At 43.3% G+C, this 22,763-nt stretch overlaps 1 protein-coding gene across 4 annotated transcripts in view; it reads right to left on the bottom strand.

Moving 5' to 3' along the window:
• Nucleotides 1–5,798: 5,798 nt before the first annotated feature.
• LOC123513340 overlaps nt 5,799–22,763 on the bottom strand; it is a 92,108-nt gene continuing 75,143 nt past the window's right edge. Inside the window, exons 1-7 of one of the 4 annotated variants that reach the window (XM_045270468.1) lie at nt 15,605–15,865; nt 14,470–14,616; nt 13,977–14,127; nt 10,812–10,895; nt 10,167–10,316; nt 9,811–10,017; nt 5,799–9,578 (exon numbers count right to left, since the gene is read on the bottom strand). In XM_045270468.1, the coding sequence (XP_045126403.1) occupies nt 8,818–9,578; nt 9,811–10,017; nt 10,167–10,316; nt 10,812–10,895; nt 13,977–14,118 (1,344 nt within the window). In that variant the 5' untranslated portion in view covers nt 14,119–14,127; nt 14,470–14,616; nt 15,605–15,865 and the 3' untranslated portion in view covers nt 5,799–8,817. The other 3 variants (XM_045270467.1, XM_045270466.1, XR_006677318.1) reach the window with 3 other exon arrangements.

A 22,763-nucleotide genomic window follows, 5' to 3' on the forward strand; every position in this document is an offset into this window, starting at 1 on the left:
TCTATGCAAGTAATTAACTTTGATCTATTGCATCGAAGATTAGAGATACAGCTAATTTTATGCAGGTAATGAACACTAATATGAACCACTGGATTTTAATATTGATGGATTCTTGTGACACTGAATGTGCCATAGAAGTATGTATCAAGTCTTAGACACTTCATGCAGGTCCATTGTGTACAAGTTAATCATTCAATGCACTGAGGCATACGAAAACTTTTATAAGTCAGACTAAGACTATATTTGTTGCAGGTCATTTACTTATGAATTACATGAAGTAAAAACAATGCCAATTAGACAGTATACTTATTTTCTCTCCCTCTCTCTCTCCACACCCACACCCACACCCCACACCCACATCCACACCCTAACCCACACCCACACACACAGACCTTGGGAGTGTCTATTGGATAACTTTTACCAAATATTTCTCTATTCAGTCTACCATAGTTTTGACAGAAATTGTCTATGTACCATTTTTCTGAGGTAGATGAATTGTCTTCCAATTATTTCCATCTCAATATTTCTAGCAGACTGGACAAGACCTGACCACGGGGTAACACTGCTCCTAATCGACAAGGGCAGCAGTGCCTTTCTTCTTGTTTGGATGAAATTTTGCATTAGAAGCAATTCATTACACTACCTAGTATTAGTATATCAAGCATGGGCTACCTGAGTTTCTCACATCAAGATGAAATGTTTTATTGAAATACATCATACCATGGTTTTACTAGTATGAAAATCACAACTTTCATAAGTTTTACAGAACAAAATGTATTTGTATATGTAAATTGCCTTGTGCTGATTAATAAAACAAGCTATTACTAACTGTAATACAACAGAGTATTATTATTTCATTTCTAAAATTAGGCACTAGCTGTTGCAATTTATTTTTCTTTTTTCTTTTTTCCCAATATTTCTTGGACCCATAAACCCTGTGTTTCAAGTACCAGCTTGATATATATTTATTCTTGGCCCTCATAAGGCAATCCTCACACACAAGGAATTTTTTGTTTTATTGATAAGGAACATGTCAAAGGAAATGTAAAAACAAATATGAACAAAAACAAAGTTGGCTTAATTTTTATAGGGAAGGTAACAGTTTTGGAAATTTGTATGAAATTGTCTTTTCTGGGCAAGGTGAATCTCCTACATCCATCACCTGCCACACCCAACACATCAACACCAGACACACTCAAGGTGCTGCCAAACACTATGATGAAATAATGTGCTCTACATATCAAAATTACTATACATCTGCACATGAATAAATCCTATAAAACATAATAATAAAAAATGATATTTTTCAATCAAGAGTGGAATGAATATCCTCAAAATTTTTAAGTGTTTCACTTGCCATAAAAATAAAAAAGGTAAGTGAGCTACAGTGATGAGTTATAATTACATTACATATGGTCTTCAGATTATCCAACATAACATCAAACTATAATGATTTCCAATTAATCATATTAAATACCTGCTCTGTTACAATAGTAGAATGGTGTCATTTGTAATCACGAAATTCTGTTCAACAAAATCAAATAGCTACATAATGAAATCATGTTAAAATGCTTGATGTTATCCACATGAAAAATATCAGCCAGTCATATACTAATGTCTGCATTTCATGTCATGAAATATGCTACTTCACATAACATCCATATAAATGAGGTCACAGCAGTACTGCCATTTCCTAAAAAATTGGATTATCCTACATATGACACTGCACAACCCTGAGAGACTGGAGCAAATAAATTTAGTGGTTGGTGTTTGTATTTCAAAGAATTGTACATTCATAGAGGTACACTTAAAAGGAAGGAAGGAGAGAGAGAGAGAGAGAGAGAGAGAGAGAGAGAGAGAGAGAGAGAGAGAGAGAGAGAGAGAGAGAGAGAGAGAGAGAGAGAGAGAGAGAGAGAGAGAGAGAGAGAGAGAGAGAGAGAGAGACCAACATATTTGCCCACACACTTGAAATCTTTGATGTTGCTGGAACTAATGAATTATGTCAAGAGACAAAAGGAAGAATAAATTGTACCTGAAACCTGTGTGAAAAAGTTCCCAAAATTATGATTTTGTGGCTACAAGGGATGAGCAATACCAGTGCTTGTGATATCAGCTATCCATGCTTCAATGATATCAGGTGGACTTGTGGCTACACAGACATTCATAGTTTTTACATATATAGATATCTTTTTCCAATATGATAATTTTAAGAAATTAGTTGATCTGAATATGTATGTAAAGGAAAACCTATATATAGCTACTGAAGGAAAGGCAGGGATACAGTAGTACTTTTTGTATCAGAAGTAAAGAGACTGATAATCACTATAGATGTGTGTGTGTGTGTGTGTGTGTGTGTGTGTGTGTGTGTGTGTGTGTGTGTGTGTGTGTGTGTGTGTGTGTGTGTGTGTGTGTGTGTGTGTGTAATTCACCTCCTCGGTTGTCTGCTGGTCACTCAGCCAGTCTTCCCCATTACGGAGCGAGCTCAGAGCTCATAGACCGATCTTCGAGTAGGACTGAGACCACAACACACTCCACACACCGAGAAAGCGAGGCCACAACCCCTCGAGTTACATCCTGTACCTATTTACTGCTAGGTGAACAGGGGCTACACATTAAGAGGCTTGCCCATTTGCCTCGCCGCGTCCGGGATTCGAACCCAGACCCTCTCGAGTGTGAGTCGAGCGTGCTAACCACTACACTACGCGGTGTGTGTGTGTGTGTGTGTGTGTGTGTGTGTGTGTGTGTTTAAAAAAAAAAAAAAAAAAAAAAAAAAAAAAAAGCTTTGTTTCAACCAATGCACTGAACATATCTATATAAGTACATGATGTACATCACACCTTTTGGAGCATTTCTTATCACATTTTATCCTGTCAGGAATTGATAATTTAAGTTTATGTTTTGCATTGGTGTCTAGGGGAAGGGTAAACCTGACTAATTACAAAATGGTAGGATAGTTTACCTTATGTGAGATCCAGTGGTGGGTGAAGCTGCACCAGTTAGGTTATAACATTTTAGGTACATAGCTAAGGCTAGTTTACTTTATGAGGGTGTCCAAGCAGGGTAAGGGGTTATAATTTCAGTTAATTCAGTTTACCATTTTTTGCGGGGCTGAAGGAGGTGTAGCTATTGGTTGAAACTGGAAATTTACTGGCTTCTCTAATGTGAGACAGCTACTAGTCAATATCATTTTTCCTTCAAAGGATGGTGTTAAGGCAGGTTCACACATATCAATATGTGGCTGGATATGCTAGCCGCTAGAAGTATCAACAGTTCTGCTAGCCATAACACATTCACACATAGTGGTTGGGAAGTATCGGCTGGTTGGTCTACATTTCTTATAAGAAGTGTTCATCTTCACAAAAGACTATGCAATCAAATTAAATCATCAGAAGTATTCAATCCTCACTTCTAACAACATCCTACAGAGAGGGAAATAGTCATCAGGGAGATCTCATTGAACGTACTAATGTGGTTCTACGTAGGGCATTTTTGCTGTTGTATTAATTTTTTGGGTCCCAAACATGCTATTCATGATGAGTTTTGAGTTCATCACTGATATCACTCGGGATGAGGAAGCATCTTACACCTTTAAAGAAGAGAACTGCATCTGATGCACATCTCCGAACTGCAGTATTTGTGTTAAAGTAAAGACTTTAGTTAACCCTAGATGGGTATTCACACACTTGTGCATTTCATATTTTCACATCCAGTGTTCTCGCAGAAATGAGTATTTGACAATTTTTGTTGGGTAAAGCCAGAGCGTAACACATGCACTCATAGGAAAAGGGTGTAGAGCAGTGCTCCCCATAGATTTCTGACAAAGGTAAGTAGTTTTGTATCCAATTGGCACAGGTATACCTAAATAATTTTTAGGATTTAAAAAAGAAAAAAAGTGTGGAGGAAAGTTGCCATTATCTTTTGTTGTGTTAGATAATTTAGTGTGAAATTTCTGAGTGTCACTTTGAGTAAAATTTGTTGTACAGTTAACTAAAGCTAGTTTTATTTTGCAAATTTGAGGTGAATGTCCTCAAAATGAACGAGACCAGTTTCTGAGGATGACATATGTCAGATACTAAATTCCATCAGTGACTGATAACTGGAATCAGTCAGCAAGCATCTATGGGGACGTTCCCCTTCCCCGTCCATCTGGTGTCTCCTCTCCACCATCAGAGATGCTCACAGAGCATAGTGCTTTGCCTGCTATTATAAGACCTAATAAGGAAAAGCAAGCTACTGTAGAGGGAGTACCATCAACATCAGGCCTTCCTGTCAAGTGACATCTTTACACATCCACCCCAAATCCCTACAATTAATTCAATCAGCACATCTTTAAAATCAACCATTTTGATTCATTCAAGGCATCATGATTGCTTTGCAGCAAAGGTTTGGCAGGCAGAATATGGAATCCACCATCATGCTACTTTACTTTGGTAACATTTTTTTTCTCTTGGTTTAATTATTTTTTTAATTCCAGCAAATTACAAAACAAATTTTTTGGGAAAAAAAATTTCAATGGACTCAAAGCCAGATTTTCAATTCTTTTTTATTACAGAAAACTCACTAATAGTAGTAAGGAATACTTATTATCATACCTGACCATCATTTAGCACCAATCAAACATGTCTTTATATTTCATCTATATTTTTTCCTACAGTGATTCCAATTGGCATATGTTTACAGGATTTGTAAAAATTTGAATGTATACCTTTCTAGGGTTGAGGTAGTGGACGAAGCAGTGGTGTGGAGATGCCCATCTCACAAGGGGCACAAAATATTGACAGTCCTACCCGAAGATCGGTCTATGATCTCTGAGCTCGCTCCGTAATGGGAAAGGCTGGCTGGGTGACCAGCAGACGACCGTGGTGAAAAAATACATTACACACACACGGCGAGGCAAATGAGCGAGCCTTTTAATGTATAGCCCCTGTTCACCTAGCAGTAAATTGGTACGGGATGTAATTCGAGGGGTTGTGGCCTGGCTATCCCGGTATGTGCGATGTGGTCTCAGTCCTACCCAAAGATCGGTCAGTATGAGCTCTGAGCTCTTTCCGTAGGGGAAAGGCTGGCTGGATATTCGTGATCACATTATCATTTCCATTTCCTCCTATTCCTTTATTCGTTATCCATTTTTCTTTTTATCTGCTGTTTTATTACCACTTCCTCCTATACCCTAATTCATTGTCATATTTTCATTCCCTTTTCTTCCTATTCCTCTATTCGTTACAAGACCTATAGCGTGGCTTCATGTACGTGACGTCAAATCAGCTGGGTGAATGAACAGCGAAAGGTGGAGCCGGGAAACGAGGAGAGCGAGAGGGACCCGTGTATTAGGACATTGCCGCTATTTGTCTGTCTCTCACAAGTTCGTACATCTTCGATTCTCTCTGCCTCTGGACACCCATACATGTTCAAACCTTCCGTGACGCCACAGTGTAAACAAAGCTTCTAGCGGCTGGACAGGACAAACATGTCTGTCTTGTTTTGCAGCTGGTTTCTCCACCCACTTGACACCGAAATGCAGCCGAAAACTCTAGCGGCTGGCAATAGGACAATGCCGCATATTGACACGTGTGAACCCACCTTTACGAGAAAAGTCAGCATCAGGCACAGGTCAAGATATCAGTAGTCTTTCTAAGTAACAAATATACTTGGTAAAAAATTAATAAATAAATAAATAAATATATTACACACACACACACACACACACACACACACACACACACATATATATATATATATATATATATATATATATATATATATATATATATATATATATATATATATATATATATATACAGTATAGCTGGTATCGCTCATCGTTGTTAGCTACATTGTTACTTGTACTCTGTCTCTATAACGAGCTGTGGGCAAATGCTGTCATATTTTGGCCGATTCATCAATCCTGGTGTTTATATCATGTAGATATTCTGTTAACTTTGGTTCATGTGAAGGAGGTAATCACAGTACTGACCTCAGACACGAGGCACAATCTGCTCAAGCATAAAATATGAAAGGCGCCTTTGACTCAATCGTGTGAGGAATCACTCCGGGCGGTCAGTCCGCTGCAGTGGCCAGTGAGTGCTTTGGTGCACAGGCAGACCGAGCGGTAGCGATACCTTACTTGTTAGTATTAATTCAATAATGTCACTGATGGTACATACCAAACACTCAGAGACGACGAAGTTCTGCGTACGGTCACATCAGTAAGCAGCAGTTATACTTCGTCCAGCAGGCACTCGCCACACTGGACAGAAGAGGGATTCGTTACTCCATAGACCATACCGAGATGGTGTTTTTCTTTTTTTTCTTTTCCTACATGCAACACATTGATTCCTTACATATTTCCAGTACGTTACGCGTATTTCAGTTGCTTAAGCAAGCCTCGTTTCACTAGTTAGATGTATTTAAGATGTGTACACACAACTTGTGTTCACTTCAGCAATAAGCTAGTTACGTCGCCACGTGCGAACTCAAACACTGGCCGGTGTGGCTGCGGCACTGGCAGGCAGCAGCATACGGGACGCCTCACGCCTGTCAGCTGTCTGACTGTCTTCGCCGCGAAAGTTTGAATACACAGAATCACAGGAATTGGAATTTATTCCACTAGGCGCCGCAGCAGCTTAGGTCATATTATGGCACAGCTAGGGTTAACGGGAAAAACGCTATACATCTCCAATCGGGCACAGAATCACAGAAAACACTTTGGCTGTCGTCTCTGATAAGTTATAAAAGTTTAATATTTGTGTTTTCCTCAATATCACTATCAGTAATCATAGTGTTTGCTTTGAATGTGTATATATAAAATATTTTGTCTGTCACTCAGCGGTTGAACGGTGAACCAAGTAGTGTACCATTTCACGATACCATCGCGAGGCTTATTTTCTTCTGATTACCTAGTCCTAGACGAAATGAGTGAGCTTTCTATGCTATTGATGTGATTCAAATATAAAATTCGTCATTAAAGAACAATTTCAGTCAGACTAGGACCCAATGCAAAGGCAATACATATGACAGCTCGTGATCTGGAGTAGCCTACGATAATTCAGACATTAAACTATAAAGTACTGGAAAATTAGTAAATGTTGAATCTAATTAACAACAAGTCCCTAAGAAACGCAGTGCTATAGTCTGTCATAACAACCACGGTACAGTCTGTATAGCTAGATTTTCGTTCGTCAATCAATTTCCGGTTCGTCGTATCTGAGTGATTTGTGTACACGACATATCGGCATTTCTGGGGCTTGAGTTCCATGTTATGTGAACCTCCTTATAAGAAGAAGAAGAAAAAGCCAAAACGTCACGAGGAATACGAAATATTTTGATTCAAACTGCTAGATTTTGATAAGATGGACGCTTATGTATTATCATTATCAATTCTTTTAACTGGTACGCTATAAAATCTAGTAAAGATATGAGTCATGCAAATTCTTATTTTGCCGGCCTTTGACATACAATTTGACCAACAATAACTGAAAGATTGAACAAGGTGAGTAACTCTTGAAGGAACGTCATTACATTAATAATTCATCAATTACTATCCAAATTTTACACGGAAAAAAACTGTTCCCTTGTCCCAAACTAGGCAGCCGCTACACCACCACGAGCAGTACTGTCTGGCAACATAAAAAAAATAGTACAATAGTTTGAAATAAAGTTAAGGTTAACACATTGATATGAACATACACAGCCTCAGTCACTAGTCATAATAGTGTAAACAAACTAAGAGAAGATTTCAAAACCCTGTACTATCAGTCATCCTCTGCCTAACACACGTACAACTCATCGTCACGACACAAAACAAGAGTATCCGTTGGTTTCATTATGTGCTCATTGGGTCGCATTCCGTGTATAAGGCAACCTATGTATTTCAATACTGGAAAAAAAAGTTGAATAATTATCTTACACTGAATAACAAGTTTAACAGTAACAACAATATAAATTTGATTCTTTAGATACATTTAATTTGCAAGGCACTTAAATGTATCTGCACATGAAAATATATTATGCCAACATCACATTCTCGTCCCGAGCCGACAGACAAAAAAGCTGTGAACTGCCTTCACTGGTTTTATGTAAAAATAGATGTAGAGATAAATGATATAAAAGAAGTAATGGAGATGCACGATATGAATAACCTTTATATATCCTTAATGTATAAATATTATCACCAAGACTTCGTTTGGGAATTCTTAAGAACCGATTATATGAGAACTGTAAATACTCGTAAATACGTGATTCACTCCAATAAAACTACCACTTGGAGATCGCAAAGGCAGTTATAAAATGTTGATTAACTTCATACAGGAATAATTTGTATTGCATAGAGAAGCGTGCATGGCAAGTTTTGTCTTTTGTGGCAACCATCATTCACATGACTTGAGGTGAGCTGAGCTAACTTAGCATGGGATGTATTTATACACGTGAGGACAAGTACTGTAAGGAAATGGAAGGTACATAACAAAAGAGAGACGATGGATGCTTGCCACAAAACCTTGCCTCCCGAGACCATGAAGAAAGGCTCTAGCTTGGCACATTTCAGGCACGTAATAACAAGTTTCTTAACTAACAACAACAGCAACACTCTGGAAATTATCACATCAACAACCGCCGCCAAGTTCATTTTCACGAGATTTGTTTTCACTTGGAAATTTGATTCACACACCATTTTGACGTCACTCATTCCCATGTAATGAAATATGCTTCGAAAGAAGTTAATGAAATTATATCGATTCGATAAATCATGATACCTACGTGTACCTCTGTCAGCAATGTTTATATTCTTTGTAACTGATGGTCAGACCGACGGCAGGCCACTTAGTAGCGCATAGGACTAAGTGCGTAGTAGTTCAGTTGCCCATATTCAGTTTTCTTTACTTCGAAAGGAAGTTTGAGACCTTTGCTGTGTTTGTCTACACCAGAGTCCGTCACTCCATCACGTACAGACTCGTTGTTTTCTTTCACACTTGTATCTCGTCGCAGGATCCCAGACTTAGGTTCCGGGTGTGATTGAGAATCTACAGAATCAAAGGATTCCCTTCTAATGACCTCAAGGTCCGTACTCGAGTCTGAATTGTTAGGGTTCTGCAGCCCAGTCTTCTTTAAACGAGGTTTCTTAGATCTAGACGAGGAATATTTAGGACTGGCACTAAAGCTTAAGGAACTAATCACCTCAACATCCGATGAAGGGGTGCCTAAATCTCCCCTCTGTAGTTCTATCACTTCCGTCGGACCTTCATCAGCCCCGCCTTTTGAGCCCTCCGCACTATGAGGTTGCAGCCAGTTTCTAGAGGGGCTTGCCATTTCACCCTCGCGATCACCACCTTCTGAAGGGTCATGTATCACACTCGACTGAATGTCTGCTGGAGACACGGACGCTCGTGCTCTGAACCTGAACCTCGTTGGGCAGCACGAGAGATCAGGAAGACCACCGAGGACATTGAAGGAAGTAGTTTCAGAGGCTGTCCGACCTGCTTCTGAAGACCTTCTCTTAAATCCTCTGCGCTTGCGACTTACTGGTCTATTAATGACGACGCGAAGTTCCTCGTCAGGGGTGTTCACCAGAGAAGCCGTGTGACCTGCGTAGAGAAGGGACACTTGTATCGGGCAGCTAAACATATAAGAGAAACTCACATTCTTTCACTGATAATGTAACATGCAGTATTATATGAGTTATTTTAGGCCTAAGATTAAAGAAAATGTCCATGGATTACAACCATAAAGACAAGCAATATAAACATCAGCGGCAAGCTTTGCTCCTGGACGGAGTGGGTCGCCATAAAGTCTTCGCTTGCTGGCTCCATTGCTCACCAAGAAGATGAGCAGCGATAACTTTGGTAGCGTTGCGGCCCACCAGGCGAGGTGGTTGGGCAGCGAGCACGCGCATTACCCGTTCCACCGTCCGTCCGTCAACTCCTTCCAGCTCCACCGTGGAGGGAGTCTGGCCCAGGATCTCGGCAGCCAGAGCGCGAGTGCTGAGCGGGTGCACATTTTCTTTGAAGTAATTTTCTATGTTACCTGAGGACACGACATGATGTTGTTAGATTAAGTTAATCCTTTTATTAGATGCGTGTTTTATCATCAGTTACTCGCGTGCGTGCGTACACACACACACACACACACACACACACACACACACACACACACACACACACACACACACACACCTGCAGGGGAATAATGCGCCACCACGATGATTTTGCCTGACCTGCTCCTCGCTTTGCCCACTCCAAACTCGCTGCTACTCTGCCACACCATCTGCGTGAACGGCCCTGCGCGGGAGTACCACCTCGGTGAGCAAGGGTGAGCTGGCAACACTGGTCAAAGTTGAGGTGATATGTTGCAGAACAGCTATAACATTTGCATGAACAGTATCTAAACATGACATCACACACACACACACACACACACTGAAGGGAAAATAATCGTAATATAAGAATATAAAGAAATTGTAAGAAAGTGCCTCGTAATATCCGAGTATTTCCACACTCTAAATATTATCAAATGGAACACACAAATAAAGTTAACAGGTAAATAAAGGAAATAAGTGAAAAGCATGACGGAGCGAAATATCGGGAAGATGATTGAAAAATAAGCAAATACACTAAAGAAGGTTCAGGTTTCGGACAAAACTCTGGGAATAGATTGAAAATGAACTCAACGTATGACTGTTGAAAGAAGGTTTGAATTCAGATACTGAGTCTCAAAATTGCGGAAAGGTGAGTTCTATTTCACCAGTGGAATGCTGAGAAGGGAGGTAAGGAAGGTAAGGAAGAGAGGAGGTACAGAAAGTGTGGAGGGACTCTTCTCACCCTGGCTGGCCTGTAGTTTGTTGGACGGCCTATTGAACCTGTACTGCCGGACGCTGCTGTACCAATAGGCTGCCACTTCTTCACCTGTGAAGGAAAATATAAGAAAATAAAACAGTAATAAATAATAATGAATTATTCAAGGTCTCTCTCTCTCTCTCTCTCTCTCTCTCTCTCTCTCTCTCTCTCTCTCTCTCTCTCTCTTATAGATACTAAACATTTAAAATAATTCCGGTACATGACTGCATTTCCTAAACATTAAGGCATCATGTTTCCTTGAATATTATCCAGCCCATTCTGTACGTCTATCTTATTCCTACGCTATCCTCTCCAGCCTCGTATCCACGGTGCTCAAAGAAAGCGGGAAGTAATTTTACCATAGTAAGAGAGAAATTCCAGGGACACCCGCAACTAACGCCCCTGAGATCATTGTTTTCAATCGACTGAGTATTCTGTTTCTCTCAACCTTCCGTCCTCTAGTTTTCTGTGTTATTTTACCGGAACACTCAACCTTGCCTTGACGTACTCGCAGAGAAGAGACGGGATGGGGGGAGGTGGTGGTGGTGGTTGTGGGGGAAGGAGAGTGGAACAGTGGCAGGAGGTTAAGGTGTGGCAGCAGAGGGAGGCGGCGAGCTAGACCCTCCCCCACGCAGCGCTACCAACACAGCCACACAGAATCAGAAATAGAGTCGCATGTTGCAGTGGAGAGCTGTATTCCTAGACTATGGCACCTGAGTCATCGAGGAGCTGTATGTCCATACCATGGCGCTCCTGTCGCTCTTCATTCTCTCCTCCTTCAGCATATACGCCCAGAGAACTCTGTCTTATGTTAAATAAGCTAATCAGTTCGCACATGCCTGTACCCGATAATGGGATTGTCATTGATGTACTGATCAAGATAAAAGCGCCCGTTGTTGCCTCCCGAGGGTGTACGTGAGTACGTCGTCGCGATCCCTCCAGGCTCGTGTAAGACGGGCTCCTCCTCGCGCAGTAGTCACCCTAGAGACTATCTTACATTTCCTGACGGACGAAATGCATTCAGGACACACGCCCATAAGAAGCTTCCAGGACTCCTGCATCCTTCTTCCCCTCCCTGAGTCTGGAGGGCGAGGCGCGGCCCACCAAGCAGCCGCTGAGCCCCGCTTGGCGGCCCCACTAAAGGGGACGACTCCTCCAGGTCTTCACGTGGACACAACCGGTGACGTGCGCTCAACGGACTCCAATATGAACCACACTTCTCCTCCAGTTTCACCTCCAGTAATTACAGAAATGTGTGAAGGTGTACCAGCTTAGTATTTTCATACTCAGTTGCGAAGAAACACACAGACTACGAATCGATCATGAAACATTACCTTTTCTTCCATTAGTGTATATACTACAGTTCATCAAATACGGTTCTTCTTAAATAAGGTTTAATTTATTCATCGATTTTAAAATGAGCTGAAAACTTAAAAACAGGAACATTGCTGTCCAACACTGGGGGAGTGTGCGGGAGTGTACAGAAAGGATAGTAGACAGCGAGAGGTAAGTACTCTGGTAACCCTGATAACTGTTCCTCCTAAATATGAAGGAGCTGTAGTGTGCATGAGTTTACGAGTGGGTGTGATGGCCTCTCGGTATGGTTTATGTGTGCAGAAGGGCTGGGAGTGTGCGCAAACCTATCGCCTTATGTTCATGTTACATGGAGTGTTCATGTTCACTAATAATTCATTCGCCTACCTTTAACGAAAATGCACACCAATAGTAAAGGAACACCTGGGAAGTGGATGCATCAACATGAGCTGCGGCTAGGGAGGAAGCGGTCTTGTGGTCCATTGGGATTAGGGATAGGGAACATTTCAGCTACTTTTCAGGAGTTATGGATGTCTGGAGGATCTAAGGTAGGGTCGCAGGGGCAGGTTTATATCTATGAGTGCCTTGGTTATACTTTATTTGGTGAACGTGGGAGTCTGTAATAGGATTCAGTGAGAGTGGCAAGGACGACAGAGGAATACAAAACTTGATGCAAGGCTATAAAGGTGAATGCGTATGGATTAAAAGCAAAGAAGTGAAAGTGAAAATTTCAGCGGTGAGGTAAGGATGGCAGAGGATTGACTAGGCAAGGTTATGCATAAAGAGCGAAGATGGAGGGAAAAGAGAGGATACTAAGTAAAGTAATGATGAGGAAGAATACGAAGAGTAAGAGACAAATACGTAAAATAGAATGTATAAAGTAAGAATGATGAGGATAACAAAAACACCTCAAAGCGACATAAATATGATGGTGAGTGCTGACGTTTAAAATACACGGTCACGAAAAAACGAGGGCCAGGTATACCCATGGTCCTTGTGCCTCGGTCTCTCGCTCCAGCCTAGTGCTTGCGACGGCTGCCACACCTTGTCCACGTCAAGTCGTCAACACTGATTACCTGGGAGGCGTTAGCGCTCCTTTCTCAACTGAAGCTAAGACGACCACAGAGGAACACAAAAGATCGATTTTTTTTTCTTTTTACGAAGTGTGGCACAACGATTTCGAGTTTTTTTTGTAGCGGAGGAGATAAAAGTTTGAGGAGAGATGGGAAGCAAGAAGTACGATCTTTTCTAAGGCTCATGAATATTAAATTGCACAGCATGTTCCAAACTTATCACATGTTCACGGTCGGTAAATAGAGCGATCGCAGGGATGAAACAATGAGAACAGTGTGGGCGTGGTCTTTGTATCCCGAAATACAATACAGGACAGTTTCTTAATATGGTAAACAAATCATGAAGCAAACAGTATGCCATATATATACATTTCATTTCCTACAATCATTTTTCTGAGTACAGATCTCCTCTACGGAAAAAAAAACAACAACTGCAACAATATTTAATTTAATGAGTACCATGTTCATCTTTCAAGATCTTTCCTAACATTTATCTAATACAGCAAATAATGAAATATAATGAAGGACAACTCTATTAAAGCCATGAATGAAATATAATCTAAATCCGGGCGTAAGGAACACTGTGAGCCAACTTGTACCACAGTCGTCAAAACGTCCCCGCACACCGTCATGCCAAGAGTCGCATCAGCCTCTTACTAATTTCATACAGGAATAACCCTGAGGACCGAAGCCTTGAGCTCTGCATCACTTTCTGACACTCGCAGCGCCGCTATGCCGCTGTCCGTGCTGGCGAAGTACTTACCTGTAATGTCCGGCATGACAGAGGTACGGCCCCGCAAGATGAGCGCCGTGTTCCTGCAGAAGAGGTTCTCGCCAAGTTCAGGATCTCCACGATGCCGTAGCGTGCCGGTGTGCGCCAACTGGTTCACCCATTCTTGAGCCATCCGGCACAGCTATAGTGGAGAAGACATTCAATGTAGCAACTACAGCTCTGCCCTACCCTTACCGTGCCCGCCTGCTCCTGGCACCACCCAATCTAGATACCTGGCTTCCTGACACACCAACCATACACCTGCGTCACACACACCTGACTCATTCATTTACCTGTCCACGCGGTGCCCAGTGTTTGTGGCTCGCGTGTTGTTATTGAAGGGCACAAGGGTTTGTGTGGCTTCCTGACAGACTCAAGCTGTTACAGTGTTAGAGCTAAGTTGCTCATTTATATGGAACGCCAATCTTTTTTCGTGTCTTCCGTGTACCTTGTCAGCAGCAGAGCGGCCCTGGACACCACCCACCTTGTTGGAGAGAGTGAGGGGCGGGGAGGAGTGGCGGGCACGGTACAGGTTGTGGGCTTGAAGGCACGACAGCACGAACTCACTCTCTTCCCAGCACGGCTCCGGTTCCAGCCCACGAGGGGATACTACAGGCCGCAGGGAGGCTATCTGTGGGAGGACGAGGATCGCTGATGAATTTATTTATCAGCTTTCTATCTATTCATTTACTTATTTATTGTGTGTGTGTGTGTGTGTGTGTGTGTGTGTGTGTGTGTGTGTGTGTGTGTGTGTGTGTGTGTGTGTGTGTGTGTGTGTGTGTGTGTGTGTGTGTTTGTGAAATACTGTATACATTTTTCAATAGTTTGTAATGATATTTTCTTTTATATTAAGAGAAATTTTCAATAACAACAATTTTTACTATTATTTACAAACTCTCTCTCTCTCTCTCTCTCTCTCTCTCTCTCTCTCTCTCGTGCGGTGGCGCACTTACATAAGGCGCCTCCGATCGGCGGCACATCACACAGCACATTTTCCCTCTTTTCCTCGACACTCACTGCCACCCAGCTCAGACCAGCCTTCGGTTTTTCCGTGTGTGTGTGTTGCGGTTCCTTCAATACCACGACGCTAAGTATTTCTCCGCAACACACAGCAGTATTACATCGCACCACACATTACAACATCAAGACCACAGGAAAGGGAAAGACAAATTCGATATACAACAAATAATAAGAAATTTTGTTTTCGTTTATTAGAAGTCATAGAATGTCAAGGCTCAGTTCAGTTACACCACCTCCGACACGCTCAAGGTGGCCATGAAATAGTGCGGTTTTCCTTACCTAGAAAACACACCTGAGGGATTAAAATCAAGAACAGGTGCGCGTGACATAACTGTGTAGGGGTTAGGGGACGGCATCATCAGGTGGTGGCAGTGTTAGGTGCCAGGTGGAGTGTATCATCTGTGAAGGGTGTTGGGTGGAAGATGAAGATTGTGGTAAATTTAGATTGTGGCTAAATTAGTCGCGCGTGGCAGTGTTGTCAGCCGTGAGGACAACAATACGTGCATGGACAAGGACGAAGGGTTGAAGGCGGCGATACTGAGGGATGTGGTGCGAGAGGCGGCAGTCTGCGGCACTGTGCGTGACAGGTGTGTGTTCACCTGAAGTTCGTAGAGACAGCTAGGTAAGCTGAATCACTGGAAAAAAAAGATGTCGAAGATGCCCCAAGAGTCAAGGTTATCTGTGACAAGTTCTGGTACTATATGGTACTGTTCACTGTTGTCTTTACGGTGCACTGACAGTCGTGATGGCCACGTATGGGCGTCTCCCAGCTACGTTTTTCGCTTTTTTCATAACACAATACATGTACTGAGAAGAGCTCAAACAAATGATGCGGGCACGTCAGCACCTCCTGCTCCAGAGAGGAGTGTTACCCAACTACTGGCGAGAGTAGCAAATTTGATCAGCAACAAAAGAGTGTATCAACACGTTCTCTATGTTTCAAAATAGCAAACGGTGTCACAAAGACAGTTGAGATGAGCCAGCGTGGCTGGACGCAGGCCAAGTTAAACGACAAAAAGATGGAGTTGCTGCCAGTGGGGGGACACCGCCTGCCCGCCACACTGACCTGCCGCGTCTCGCTCATATATTCAATACCTTATACATTATGCATTTTATTGTGCATAATGTACATAAATTTTACGCAACATACACAATATTCCTGCTGCACTCAACAAAATGAGACGAGAGGATGATGTGATGTGTGATGTGTGGTTCAGAAGGACTACAAACACGTGGGTCAGGACACGTATTTATAAGCAACTCGTGGCGCCGTAACACCCGTTCACCTGCCACGCCGCTGTTTCACACCAATACTCTCGGGACACAAAACCCAAACTTTATTATGCTGTGTACTGACTGCACCAATTTTGACTTTCATTAAAAAAAGGTAGTGAACAAGCTTTGCCAAATCAACTTCAACATGAGCCCTGCGCCGTATTGCTGTACAATGATGACTGGCCACTCAAGTACCAACAGGTTGCAATTCCATTCCTCGTTCATCCATGAAGGAGCAGCGACGCCACAAACAGTTGGCATGAAGGAGAGGCGTGACCGAAGCTATAATACCATCACTACTATCACCGCCGTCACCCAAACACTTCCCTCCTTCAGACACACCCTAGAGCTCTACAACTGCCCATCAAGACCCACCCCAGCAGCAAAGGTCACGCTCAAAACACACACACACATGTAAGAATGTTAATATGCAGCGCGCGAAAGGTCAAGGGGTCACGTTAGCTTTGCACGTATCACGGACCAGTGTGATTCACGTTGCTATCAAGGCGAATGTGCCTGGCGTGCTCTAAGCCATACTATATTTTACCTCTATTTTAGTTCCTCCCTGCTATCATGACTGCCACTCGCTTCTCACCCTCCCTTCCGCCCCCCCTATACACACACCCACACCCACACCCACACCCACCTCCCAGCCAGCGCCATGTGAGAGGGACTCCTTGTTACTGGGATTCGATCACTTCGGTCGATGGTCAAATGTAAAGGTATTTTTATAGCCTTTGTCCTCTTTATTAAATATAGCTTTCCCTGTTGTATTCTTGTTTTTCATTCTTTACGTGTCTCTCTTTCACTGTTCTTTAGGATTCGCTTTGTTCACTTTCTAGTGTTCCTTCTCTTCTATCTTTTTTTCCATAATCTCTGGCCATACTTTATTTTTCTTGTGGTTTCTCGGCTTTTATTTTTCTATGTCTAATGTTCTACTTTAAATAATGACTATTTTCACTCTTCTCGTTTTTCATCTACTTATTTCACATTTTCCCACTGCTACTATCTCGAAAATTGGTACAAACTTGTTGAAACTGAACGAAAACAAAACAACAAAAGGGTAAAAGAAAAAAAGAAAAGAATAGCAAAATCAACAACTTTTACATGAGTTTCTTCACACAGACAAAAAAAAAAAACAATGAAAAGTCAATGAAAATTTCTTTACACAACTTTTGAAAATGAACTCCCCCAAAAAGAAACTAAAATAATGAAATAAACACCAAAACATTCCGAATATTACAGGTAAACTTCGATTTGCGGTGATTTTTAGCTGTTCTATACTGTAGATGCTCATACGAGGAGAGACTGGTAGCTAAAGGAGGATAGAGGAAAAAATACCGAAGTGAGAGACAGAGTGGGAAGGGTTGTTACGAGAGGAGGAGGAGGAAAGGTGGAGGTGGATATGAAAGGAGCTGAGGACGGAGGAAAGTATAGTGAGAGGAGAGCAAAAGAATGACTTGGATCTCCTCGGGATGAAATGCAAAGTAACGATGAAAGTGAGAGTGGCAAGGGAAGCTGGAGTGAGAGGGTGAAATGTCCGGAACGGGAGTGAAAAAGAAAGGACCAGAAGGAGAAAGTGTGTGTGTGTGTGGGGGAGGGGAGGAAAGCGGACTACGGTGAACGAACACTGAAATGAAGAAGAGAAAGAGAGAGAGAGAGAGAGAGAGAGAGAGAGAGAGAGAGAGAGAGAGAGAGAGAGAGAGAGAGAGAGAGAGAGAAGAAGAAAAAGTGTAGATGGGAAGACGCAGGAGTGGTTACGAAGGAGATCCAGAAGCAAAGAAGGAGAGTTAAAGGTGAAAGATGGAATGACACGGAGGAAGGAGAGAGAGAGAGAGAGAGAGAGAGAGAGAGAGAGAGAGAGAGAGAGAGAGAGAGAGAGAGAGAGAGAGAGAGAGAGCCATAAAGAGGAGAAGAGGAGGAAGAGGGAGAGGTGAAGGACTGATGAAGAAGAGTAAGTGATCCATGAGAGGAGTTATCTGTAGGAAAGAAACTGGCAACCTTCTACATCATGGACTCCAATAATTGAGAAACTTTAATTAACCTGTCGAGTGTCTGTGGAGGACACTACACACCATACAAGAGGTAGAAAAAATCATACACAATGGTGGATTCAATACGAGTACACACATACACTTGTTCATCCAGCGAGTAAGATAAAAAGGATCACCAACAACAAAATATCCTTTACAAAGTACGTACAGTTTGTGGGACCGAAATTAAGCAAAGTACTGGGCGGAAGAAACTCTTAATTAAAGCTAAACTCTCTCTCTCTCTCTCTCTCTCTCTCTCTCTCTCTCTCTCTCTCTCTCTGACACCTGCGGAATGTCTGGTGTCTGCCCGTGAGTCTTGCCACCGCCGACAAACATGACACGGGATTACAGGAGTCGCCCCGCCACACCCAGACGTCAGCCACTCCTGCATGCCTGTACAGGAGGACCGGCCTACTGTTTACCTGAGTGCTTCATGTTTCTATTCTCCCAAAGACATTCCTCAGGTCCGTCTCTCCATTCCTCCATCGCAGCCACCTACGCACCTCCCCTTTCTCTCTCTATATATATGGTGTTTGTTATTATTTTTATCATTATTATTATTATTATTATTATTATTATTATTATTATTATTATTATTATTATTAGTGTTACTGATATTGAGACTTGCTATTCTGTTTTGTGGCTGGGAAATAAAGATGTAATTATTTTATCGTCCCTCTTTTCTATCTTTCCTTGTGACGCTTCTGCACACACACACACACACACACACACACACACACACACACACACACACACACACACACACACACACGTACAACATCGACCACGGACACAACTGAAGTAAGTAAAGGATTACAAGTTTAAGGGGGAGGAGGAGGAGGTGGAGGAGGAGGAGGAGGAGGAGGAGGAGGAGGAGGAGGAGGAGGAGGAGGAGGAGGAGGAGGAGGAGGAGGAGGAGGAGGAGGAGGAGGAGAGGCAGCGGGTCCACGGATAGAAGGAACTCTCTTGTAATTTTCTTAGAAGTGACGAATGACATCTGTGTGATTCACCACGGTCGCCTGCTGGTCACCCAGCCAGTCTTTCCCATTACGGAGCGAGCTCAAAGCTCATAGACCGATCTTCGGGTAGGACTGAGACCACATAACACATTCCACACACCGGGAAAACGAGGCCACAACCCCTCGAGTTACATCCCGTACCTATTTATTGCTAGGTGAACAGGGACCACACATTAAGAGACTTGCCCATTTGCCTCGCCGCTTACCAGGATTCGAACCTGGCCCTCTCGATTGTGAGTCGAGCGTGCTAACCACTACACTACGCGAGTGTGTGTGTGTGTGTGTGTGTGTGTGTGTGTGTGTGTGTGTGTGTGTGTGTGTGTGTGTGTGTGTGTGTGTGTGTAATTCACTGTTTGATCTGCTGCAGTCTCTGACGAGACAGCCAGACGTTACCCTACGGAACGAGCTCAGAGCTCATTATTTCCGATCTTGGGATAGGTCTGTGTGTGTGTGTGTGTGTGTGTGTGTGTGTGTGTGTGTGTGTGTGTGTGTGTGTGTGTGTGTGTGTGTGTGTGTGTGTGTGTGTGTTGTTACCGTCCCTGTAATGTCCCGTAATTGGTTTTAATACGGAAAGGTGAACCATTCGGAGGACAGCGGGAGAGAGAGAGAGAGAGAGAGAGAGAGAGAGAGAGAGAGAGAGAGAGAGAGAGACGTAGAAGATTGATTTAAGATTCACGTCCATCCCTTTGTTACCCCAGAAAACGAAAGTATTAAGTCCACTAAGAGTTAAAGGAGGAGGAGGAGGAGGAGGAGGAGGAGGAGGAGGAGGAGGAGGAGGAGGAAGAGGAGCATACCAGGCTTTACGACACCTAAAGGACTGGACCAACGCTACTCCTTTTCCTCCTTTTCTTTCTCCCCACGTGTCCAAAAAACAGGAGGGCAATGCAGTCACGGAGAGAAAAGCCAATTGGGTAGGAAAGAGAGGCGTAAAAAATGGAGGAATGTGTATGGGTGTGTGGGAAATGGATGGAAAAGTGGATGAGTGTAAAGACAGACAGGAAAAGATGGAGAAAATGGAAAAGGACCAACTAAAATACGAGAAACAGTGGATGGAGAGAGGGATACTTGGCAAACGTGAGTGAGGAGAATGAAGGACAGCAAAAAAAAAAAAAAAAAAAAAAGGAGAAGTGAGTAAATTGAAAAGAAATGGGTAAAGGTGTAGTGAATAGAAGTGAGTAAAACAATGAATAGGACGAATGCATGGAAGAATAGACATGAGGAAGAAAGAATAAGAATAAAGAAAAATGCAATAGCTATGTAACTAATAGATAAAACAAACACGCCTGAATATAATGAAAGGAAGGAATGCACTGAGAATCACAAGCGAACGAGACAAAAATTAAGTACATGAATAAAGAATAACATGTGAAGGGGAACAGAAGATGAACGAATGACGAGAACAATAATGCAGAACAATGTATGCATTTTTTTTGTGTGTGTAAGAGTGAGGGCTGGGAAGGAGGAGGAGGAGGAGGAGGAGGAGGAGGAGGAGGAGGAGGAGGAGGAGGAGGAGGAGGAGGAAGAGTGCAATTATCAGGGACAAGGGAAAGCAGCGTGACCCTATGTTTCACTAATGTTACCAAGCCGTACAGAATCAATGTCACCAGCTGGCCACACGCACCTCACCCCCTCACTGCTCCCTCCTGTACCTCCCTCGCGTCCAAGCCCCGCCACTCAGCAACACGCGTGGGTCCTCCGCTCATGCTTGCACGCACTTCCTTCACTTCTCCCACACCTTCATGAGTACTCTGCTCACTCTCACAGCAACGCAGTGATCACCATTTGCTGATGAGTAGCGCCTCCCCGTGGCACCATAACCTCACCTGCTTCTGTGCTGACGAGTTGTAACAGTGAGGAATTAAATATTCTCTTCACCTGTGCGGATGCGTTACCTGTGTGAAATTAATTATTCTCTGCCCCTGCGTGGACGAGTTACCTGTTGCAGTGCCACGAAAATGTAATATTCTCTACACACGTATAAATAATTTACGCCTGTCCCTGTGGAGCTGCACAGACTACACACAGCAGCGTGCCGGGCCCAGCTATGGACGTGCCTTTGTGTGGGTAAAAGGAAGTCGTCACAGCTTTATTATTATAACCGCGACGCCGTGACGGGCCACAAGAGCCCTAACATGCCAATGAGCGTGAGGGGCGCCGCGTGACGCAGGCCTAACCACCCGTCACGGATAATAAAGCCTCCAAAAGGTCACGAACCCAGAATCAAACTAACCTTGAGTGGCCACATAGAACCCCTGACTTCCACTTTCCGTGCTTTAGTTTTCTCGGAGAATGATGACTCAAGCAACACAATAACGGGAACACCAAAGTCACCTCCCAAGGCACTGTCTGGCACTCCTGGCACCTGCCCTCACCTGCCACGAGACCACGCAGGAGGCAAGAAGCAAATCTCCCCAGTAACCTCAGTCTACATGCTCCCTGGCAATGTCCCGAGGTGGTCCGTTGTCCTAACTTCAAATTACCTCACCTCATGGCCCAATAAAACACTGGATACCGCTATGCTACACTACAACCAGTGCTGCCAGATGCAAAAGTACCCACTATTCTCCTAGCCAAAGGCCGCAGCTCCCCGGTCCTCGCGTCCTGGCAGGTTGCGTGCAGGCGTGGAAGCTCCCGAGACCATAAATTACTGGGACTTTCGAGTGATTTTTGGCAACCGTTTTCCTACAAGCAGTAGTTGTTGTTTTTATTATTTAGCTTTTGCCTCTCGTGTTACGGTGTGGGCATGTGGCGCCACTGCTCACGTGCTGTCAGCGTAATGCTTCGCCACAGCACTCTGTTGCCATCAAGGCCACATTTGTTCAATCACCACCGCTCGCCGCCACGCACCGCAGACAATCTCGCTACCCATAACTCACCGCACAAGTCATCAGACGTACTCAACCCATCTCCCTTACTCCCTCTCAACCACCATTTTCCACTCTTCCTTCTCATTCCCTCCCATCAACACATGTAACAATCGTTTTCCTTCTCTTCCTGATATTCCTTCCAAAACACTGCGCTTCCCTCAGACTTCACTTATAACTTCGCTCCTATAACTTTTCTCCTTAATTTAGCCACCCACACCGTCACTCCATTCAAGTCATCGTAAGTCAGCCACCCACACCCTTAACTGCGTCTCCCCTCACGCCACCGCCACCACCCACACCCACCCGCACCCCACACCCTCCAATCAGCAGGGAATAGCATGGAAGACAGCCATGAACTGCAAGACAACTGATTAATAGTTCAATTATCTACTGGACTTAATTCAGCCTGATGTTGGAGCGTGACTCGCCGCCAGACAGTCAGGGGGACAAACGGGTGATCATTAGGTTGTCCTCTGACGCTCTCTGCCTGTACAAGAGAGACATATTGGATAAAGTATAGGTGGCGGTATAATAGGTAAGGACGAGGAACTACTGCCTTGCCGT

Source organism: Portunus trituberculatus, chromosome 35 (genome assembly GCF_017591435.1).
Source record: "Portunus trituberculatus isolate SZX2019 chromosome 35, ASM1759143v1, whole genome shotgun sequence".
Lineage (NCBI taxonomy): Eukaryota > Metazoa > Arthropoda > Malacostraca > Decapoda > Portunidae > Portunus > Portunus trituberculatus.